At 40.4% G+C, this 8,887-nt stretch overlaps 1 protein-coding gene across 2 annotated transcripts in view; it reads left to right on the top strand.

Moving 5' to 3' along the window:
* Positions 1-6,061, top strand: part of cops9 (COP9 signalosome subunit 9) — a 13,970-nt gene extending 7,909 nt beyond the window's left edge. The window contains exons 3-4 of one of the 2 annotated variants that reach the window (XR_013963179.1): positions 3,332-4,120; positions 4,168-6,061. Coding sequence is in view for 1 of the 2 variants with exons in the window: in XM_080751910.1 (XP_080608036.1) it covers positions 3,332-3,369 (38 nt within the window). In the remaining variant the exon portion in view is untranslated. Of the gene's footprint in view, positions 1-3,331 lie in introns of both variants that reach the window. The other variant, XM_080751910.1, reaches the window with a different exon arrangement.
* The last annotated feature ends 2,826 nt before the right edge of the window (positions 6,062-8,887 follow it).

Here is an 8,887-nt window from a genome sequence, read left to right as displayed (position 1 = left end):
GAACTATTGCTGTATTGACTTTGACCTTTAAGGAACTATTGCTGTATTGACTTTGACCTCTAAGGAACTATTGCTGTATTGACTTTGACCTCTAAGGACCTATTGCTGTATTGACTTTGACCTCTAAGGAACTATTGCTGTATTGACTTTGACCTCTAAGGAACTATTGCTGTATTGACTTTGACCTCTAAGGACCTATTGCTGTATTGACTTTGACCTCTAAGGAACTATTGCTGTATTGACTTTGACCTCTAAGGAACTATTGCTGTATTGACTTTGACCTCTAAGGAACTATTGCTGTATTGACTTTGACCTCTAAGGAACTATTGCTGTATTGACTTTGACCTTTAAGGAACTATTGCTGTATTGACTTTGACCTCTAAGGAACTATTGCTGTATTGACTTTGACCTCTAAGGAACTATTGCTGTATTGACTTTGACCTCTAAGGAACTATTGCTGTATTGACTTTGGCCTCTAAGGACCTTCCAGGAAGAGTGCTCATGTGCGTCTTGCGGTGACACGCTTCCTAGTTTCTTCTTTTTTCGCACTGATTTTTGACATTGCACTACTAGGTTGAGTCGGTAGTTTCTGAGTATTTTTGCTTTATTTAACAATGACAGTGAGATACTTGTTTGCACTAACTAACACTGACTGCTATGGTCTCTTTTGTAAGACACTTTATGTATATATACTTATATATTATTCGCCCCCTCTATTGATGCACCTTCTCTTTATTGGTACTGTACTGCTCTTGTCTTTTTTTTATTTTTTTTCCTCTTATCTATCTTTTCTTACGTCTCTGTAACTTTGTAAATAACTGTATACTGCTGTGCTTCTACTGGACAACTGAATTTCCCCCTTGGGATAATAAAGGTATCTACCTATCTATCAATGCTGGCACCATGCCGAAGGTTGCCCTGCCCCTGATAATAATAGTAATAATAATAATAATCTTTATTGTCCCCGAAGGGAAATTTGTCTTCACAGTCTGTTCAACACAAAAACAACACCATATAACCATATAACACTAAACATCACAGGACAGATTATCAGGTCCCCACTATTCACAGAAAACCATCCTAGCGACGGGGGGAGGGGGGCGCTTGCTTAGCAGATTGTTTAGTGCAGCGATGGCTGAGGGGACAAAACTCCTACTAAACCGTACCTTGTGCCACGTCAAGGTTCTGTATCTACGCCCCGATGGCAAGAGGTGGAAGTAGCGATACAGAGGATGATCAGTGTCATTAATATTGACAGTGCTAAGTGTGTGATGTGTTCATATCAGACAGTGTGGGTGTGGGAAGTCTGATGATCTTGGAAGCGATACGGGTAATACTGTAAAGTTTGTTTCTGTTAGTCATGGACAGTATGGTTAAGAAACATGCTGAGCAATACAACAGAACAGGTTAAATAATGCTTTGGTACAGTAATAACAGAAGATGGGGGGCAACAGATAGTTATATCTTAACTTATGGATTACATGGAGTCTTTGCTGAAAACATTTATGTATAGATGTAATGTGTTGATCAATGATGTATGATGATGGCCTGTAGCGTAGCGTGCAGATTAATTGTTTGACTGTAGGTCACAATAAACCATGTAAACACGTAAACCAAACTTGGATTCATGAAAAAGAAAAGAAAATCCTAATGCTGGTCAGAGTGTGTCTGTGTGCATTCATCCTTTCCCTTGCATCCCCTATGTATACAATAATAGCCCCCACCGCGCCCCCACCGTTTAGGTTCGTTGGCAAAAAGGATCACGCCGGTTACCCAGGCCATCCGTAGAACCAGCAGGTCGGCCCAGTGGAAGGACAGGCTGCAGACTGCAGTGTACAGTAATTACATGAGAATGTAGCAACAGCTGGGAACCTGCTCTGAACCCTGTTCTCTGTCTGTCTGCCTGTCTAAGTGGGTGCGTTTATATGCACATTCAGAATGGCATTCAGAATGAACTTATTCCGAATAGAGCTTCATACCCAAACGTTTACATGGGACCTGAATACAAGTATCCCTCATTCCACTGTCGTTTACATGACCAAAGGATTCATTCGGAATAGAACTTTGGGCATGCGCAAAGTAGGCCTACTTCAGGCCGGAGAGGGGGGGGGGGGGGGGGGCATTCATGTGTAGCATTCATTTATTCCAGACAGCAGTTCATTCCGAATGGAGCGTTTATATGACAAATGTATCCCGATTGAAACGGCATAAACCACCTCTTCAGACCAGAATGAAAATTCATTCGGGTCAGACCGGAATGGCCATTCCTAAACGTTTATATGAGCATTTCTATTCTGAATGAGCAGTCATTCCGAATATAAGTGGAATACATCTGTGCATATAAACGCACCCACAGATCTCCAAACTAAACAGCAGTTATAATTTCAGGATATGAGTATTTGGATTGGCCAGACTAGCAATAGAATACAACATAAATTCAGAAGAATGAAGCATGAATTGGCAGAATTGGAGTGCCGCGCTGCGAGCTTGTAGATCTGCTATTTTTGATATATCTTTTTAAAGGTGATACACCATGAAATTTCACTTTTCCTAGCACCTTCTATCCTCACAAAGTCCCATTTCTGACCGTTGTGTCTTTCTCTGGTTTTGAGAAGGCGAAGGTTAAAAGTATCCCACGGGTTCTCAAAACAGGCTATCCAGATTTGCTGCCGATTGTGACGTCATCATCGGCCGTTTTTGAAGATTTTTTTTTCAAACAAAATATATATATATATATATATATATATTTTTTTTTTTCAAACAAAATATATATATATATATATTTTATTTTTCAAAAAAAAATTGAAAAAAGATTTTAGGGGGGGGTGGCACAGTTCAGGCCAAAGGTGGTACTGCAGCTGAAAATGCTCTGAGAGCCATTCAAAAATGAGAGAGGCTCTCTATTCAGGAGTGGTAATTTAGCCTCAAACCTTTTGAAAAACGTTTTTGGGACATAAACAATATGACATAAATACTTTTTAAATGCATGGTGTATCACCTTTAAAAGTGAACATTTGTAACTCAAATATTTGCTTCTGAGGGTCCCTGGAACAACATATATTGAGATGGGGGTCCACGGCCAAATACATGTCATTTTGGGGGTCCTTGACATGAAAAAAAGTGTGAGAACCACTGATATTAGTAGAAGGATTTAGAAGACACTTATAGAATCGGGTCAAAAATATTCAAAGCCTTGCACAAATGTTCACGATTTTTCAAAAAATAGCAGATCTTCAAGCTCACAGTGCAGCACTCGGTGCCGCGCTGTGAACTTGTAGATCTGCTATTTTTCAATAAAGCCTAAAATAATGGTCTGTCTGTCTGTCTGCAGACTTCGAGGACCTGTTTGATGACGATGACCTGCAGTGATGAAGATGATGACGTCACCTGAAGCCCAGGAACCGGATCCCACAAACCAGGAATGGATTCCATCGCATCGTCTCGTTTAGTGGAACCCATTCCAGAGCCGGGTTTTTTAATCTACACTGTGGAGAGCTGGTGATGTTTGGACTTCCTGTGTGATGGTTATAATCAAACCTTTCAATGTCTAAGACCACCTTAACTCTGAGAGGGTACACATGGAACCAAATGGACCCTTAACTCTGAGAGGGTACAAATGGAACCAAATGGACCCTGTAAGGAGTAGTTCACCCCCAAAATAACTGTTTTTCTATTGATTACTCATGCTTTGGAGTTATTTTGGGGGTGAACTACTCCTTTAAGGGTCCATTTGGTTCCATTTGTACCCTCTCAGAGTTAGACCTGTAAGGCCCCTATTATAGTAGGCACCGCGGTGATAAGCTATCCACCGCGGTGTAGTCTTTTCAAGTCATAAAACTACAGCATTGCGTCATTACTCGCGGTGAAGAGCTTTCCACCGCGAACCCCGACACATCTCTCTGTTTTTACTATCAGACAGATCGGCCCACCACCCCGTTCACTGATTGGTCGATCTAGACCAGTCAGTCACAGTGATAGGACTGTGATGGCCTCCACTTGTTTTCTCACTTTAAGTGGATTATAGATTTGCGGTGGTAGGCTCTTCACCACAGACTCTGATAGGGGCTTAAGGGTCCATTTGGTTCCATTTGTACCCTCTCAGAGTTACAGACCCGTAAGGGTCCATTTGGTTCCATTTGTACCCTGTCAGAGTTACAGACCCGCAAGGGTCCATTTGGTTTTTGGAATCGGATGAGGAACCAGAATTGTAAAAAAAAAAAAAAATCCTTTAAAGAATCCCAACCCTACTCTGAAGATAGTATGTGTGTATATGTGTGTGTGTGTGTGTGTAGTGCACGTGCATATGCGTGTGCGACTGTGCGTGTCCAATCCCAAGTGTGAAAACGAGCTTCTTGAAACGATACCTCCAATTTCTGTATAGCCCCCCCCCCCCCCCCCCCCCCCCTCCCACTTTGCAGAAATAAAGCTTTTTGTTAAAAAAACTCAAAACAGAGTGTAGAGTGGTGATGAACTCGACCAGGTGTCGTTGACATCCCATACATTCCAGCCTCTCAGTAAATTATCAGTTAAATAAAATAAGTATGGTTTGGTGGCGCCGGGTCGTGTTGGAATCCGCCTGGTCCATGGATTGTAGGGTTTTGGAGGTGCGGGGGGCGAGCGAGAGAGAGAGAGAACACCTGTTAAACCAAAACCTAATTACACACGAGATGCGCTGTTAACATGAGGAGATGAACGTCTGGTCTGACTGGGACACGAGAGGAGAGAGGGAGACTATCGTCTACTCTATAGCAGGGGAAATGAACACATTACACTGGCGTTAAAATAATTGTTTAATCGCTGGCATGTATCTAGGGCTGGGCGATATGGAAACATACAATATCACGATATTTTCCCAAGCTGTATCACGATACACGATTTTATCACGATTCTTTTTCACGTTGGTTTTTATGGTTATTTTTCAAGTTACTTGACAAAAACTAGACTCTCTGGGTTCCTTTTGGGAGGTCTAAATTGAACTTTACAAGTATGTAACTCTGACAGTATACAAATGAAACCAAATGGATTTGGTTTCATTTGTATAATTCTTTTTGGGAGGACTAAATGTAACTCTGACAGTATACAAATGAAACCAAATGGACCCTTACGGGGTCCATTTGGTTTCATGTGTATACTGTCAGAGTTAAGTGGAGACCTTGACATTTTAAAGTTTGAGAACTACTGATTTAGACCAAAATGCAGGTTTAAATTGAATTCTGCAATGAATCTCTGTATTAACGATTAAACAGGATTTTTTACAAGGCTCCCTCAATTGTATCACGATAAATACGATACCTCTGAAAAGGCATATCGTGGAGACATTGCATCGTCTCAACGATAATTATCACCCACCCCTACATGTGTCCCACTTGCACCTTCCAGAGGTCATTTTATTAAAGTGATCCCTGGCTAATACGACAAACATGCCTTTATAATACATTATAATTGTCCTCTATAACTACAATGTAAAATTAAAAACACCTCAATTATTTTATTTCTTCTAGACATAGCTAATCTTCCACTCAATAGGGGAAATGCCTGTCGCAAGTTGATGATGTCATAAATGTCATGTGTCATTTTTATGGCATGCATGTGCAAAAAAAACAAAACACAAACACATTTGAAATATTGATTTGATGCTCATATTAACCATAGGGAGTATTACGTTTGTTTTTATTTGCACATGCAAGCCATAGGGATAATATTTGCCGTTCACTTTATACGGGCGCATACCCGTCTATATTACACAAGATCTCTGGAAACACTTAGGGGAATGTCAGCCTTCTGAAGTGTTTTGAAGCCCAGGGTCAAGTTTACAACACTGTAAAAGTATTGTGTGTTTAGTCTTCAGGTAAACCAGTGAGTTCTGCTGATCCTGGCCCAGTAAACTAGTGCAGGGGTTCCCAAACTGTTTGTATTCTCATAAATATTGTTTTAATCTGAGGCACCCCTACATTATAATTTTCACTCCCAGCACCTTATATTTATAGCATATCGTCGTTGTCGGGTGGAAACCTTGTATGTCCAAAACCGTTCGTTTTGTATTTATCATCTATAAAATGTACTAAACTAGTGAAAACAGCCGATCTACAAGCACACAACGCCTCGCATCGCGAGGCGTTGTGTGCTTGTAGATCGGCTGTTTTCACTAGTTTTGTGCGACAGAGATTTCTGCCCGACAGTGATGATATTTTAGTGATTATGTTGCAAGGAAAACGTTGAGATAATAGCCATTTTGGTTAGAACTGATTGAAAAGAACTTTGTACTTCAAGTTTATAATGATACTAAATATTTGTTCAAGTGTCCAAATAAATTCCAAATATTATCAAATGATCTCGCGGCTCCCCTGGACTGCCGTCACGGCTCCCCAGGGTGCCCCGTCACCCCTGGACTGCCGTCACGGCTCCCCAGGGTGCCCCGTCACCCACTTTGAAAACCCCTGGATTAGAGAAATGTCAGCCTTCTGAAGTGTTCAACACTGTAAAAGTATTGTGTGTTTAGTCTTCAGGTGAACCAGTGAGTTCCAGCCTAGTAAACCAGACTCCTCCTGTCTTACCAGGCTGGCTGAGGAAGAGCAGTCACTTCTACTAAGAAAATATTTAGCAGCAGCATAATTACAGTCCTAAAAGTGTCAAAGACTGATAGATGATTACAGTTTAGAGAGGTGTTCATTATTAGTTTCTACCACTTGTTGTGGTAAAAATGTACTATAGTCATAAAACTTCATTCTATTGCAGTAAGTTATAGCATAAACCCAATTTCCAAACTTTTTGACTTGTTGGCCAAATGTCAGATCAAACCATAGATTTAAAACTTCAGATTTCTTTTTTGCCATTTGTTCAGATACTGGATTCTGATTGGCTTAAAACAGTGGTAAGCAACCTTGAGTTGGCTCATGGACCCCGCCCACTGTTGTGTTGCAGTTGATTGTAACTAAATAACCTTGCAAGTTACAACTGTGTTTTCTTTCATTTATATGGTAGAAGTGGTAGAAAAGCAATTTACCATTCGAGGGTCGTGGGTTGTTGGCTGATTTACCACTGTTTCAGGTTTGTGGCGAACAACCCACTCCCTCTCATGGTAAATGGCTTACATTTAATACACAGGCCTTCTATGCAAAGAAATAAATGCCCATTTGAACGGTTTGGGAAGGACTGGTGTACTGTAGCCATAAATCATAACTCAAGAGAAAACTTCTTCAAAATAAAAGCACTCTAAAAGAGTTATGATTTATGGCTAGGTGTACTGTATGTACGGTGTCAGCCATCATCAACGTATTGAGGTCTGTTTATGCAAAAACATGTTGCTCAATAATACACTATACTTTATGCCAGGGGTCTTCAACGTTTTCAGGCCAAGGACCCCTTAGTTGAGAGAGAGATTAAGCAGGGACCCCCACAACCTGTTCATAGATTCCATATAGTGTCATCATTTGTATTTTGGATTCGTGTCAATTTGTGTTTTCAGATATTTAACCACTTGAACCGTCAATACTTAATAAACTTGACCTTTCACTCTGTACTTAGTCTGCTCTTTTTCCCCTCTACACCAAACCTCTTGGCCGAAAATAGCTGGGCGTTGTGAGCTTGTAGATCTGCTATTTTTGGCTACAGTTCTCAGAATAAGGACGCTAGGGTTCAAGTGGTTAATATAAAAAAAAGAGAAACAAAAGCTTCTATCACTCAATGATTTGGAGGACCCCCTGTAGTAACTCTGAGGACCCCCTAGGGGTTTTTAACATCGCACACATTTATCCTAATATAAATAAAAATCATCTAAGCATGTTCAGCTTGCTGCTTAGCAGAAATTACATTTTAAAATATATTTTCTTGAACGGTAATGCCAGCTTCCATTACTCGCTGTTCAGGAGCTGTACTGTAGTTCCAGACTCTACACTTTTACACTTTTTTTTTTTTTTTTTTAAACATCATTTCCTCCTTAAATGTGGGTGTAACCACGGGCTGGAATATCCTATAGGATGGACCCACAATATGACCCCCAGTGTTGCCATGTCTGCATATTATAAGCCACTTTGGCCTTTTTTTCTGTAAAGTCACTTGTAAATATTGGTTAGTTTTGGGTTATAGGTTAATTTGGCAGTTTTTTTTTTACCCATTTAGACCTGAGGTCCATTCTAAAAATGCCTTCTAAGACGTTAAATATCTATACTATAATTTTGCGAATGTCTGTCTGAGTGTCTGTCTGTCTGAGTGTCTGTCACAGCGTTTCTCCTCAGTGGCTGGAGCAATTGATCTGAAATCGCATCACCATTAGCATATGAACACACCTGATATAACTGTGAAGCCCGTTTGTCACTTTCACAAATCATATGCTGTATATTAGCATTTTTATGGTGTAACTACTATCTATTCTGCATCTAGCATGAGGCATATCTATTCTGCATCTAGCATGGGGCAACATGTTTAACCAGCTCTGTGTGTGCGTGTGTGTGCGTGTGTGTGTGTGTGTGTGTGTGTGTGTGTGTGTGTGTGTGTGTGTGTGTGTGTTGGCTGGCCCTCTTTCAGATGTTGTCATGTAGATCGGTACACAGTATCTCTGTAGCCTTTAAACTAAACGGGTATTTCTTACATTGATGCTCCTACATATTATCATGCAAGCACCAGAAAGTTACTTTCCATCCCTCATACACTGCACATCTTTTCGGAGCTCATATCTTTGAACGGGTAAGGACTAGTTTAAAGAAATGACAAAAAGAGTATGTTGCTCTGCACTGTACATGGCAACAACTAACTACACCAACAGGGCTTTCTTGATTGACAGCTGTGGTTCCAGGTCTGAATTAAAGTTATACCATGTAACTTTTTTTATAAAACAAATCTTAAAACTGTTAAATCGCTAAAGTTTTAGAACACCCACTCCGTTATTTTC

This window comes from Nannobrachium achirus (assembly GCF_963921795.1).
Source record: "Nannobrachium achirus genome assembly, chromosome: 21".
Lineage (NCBI taxonomy): Eukaryota > Metazoa > Chordata > Actinopteri > Myctophiformes > Myctophidae > Nannobrachium > Nannobrachium achirus.
Note: the sequence above shows the minus strand (reverse complement) of the source record. Positions and strands in the feature narration are given on the sequence as shown.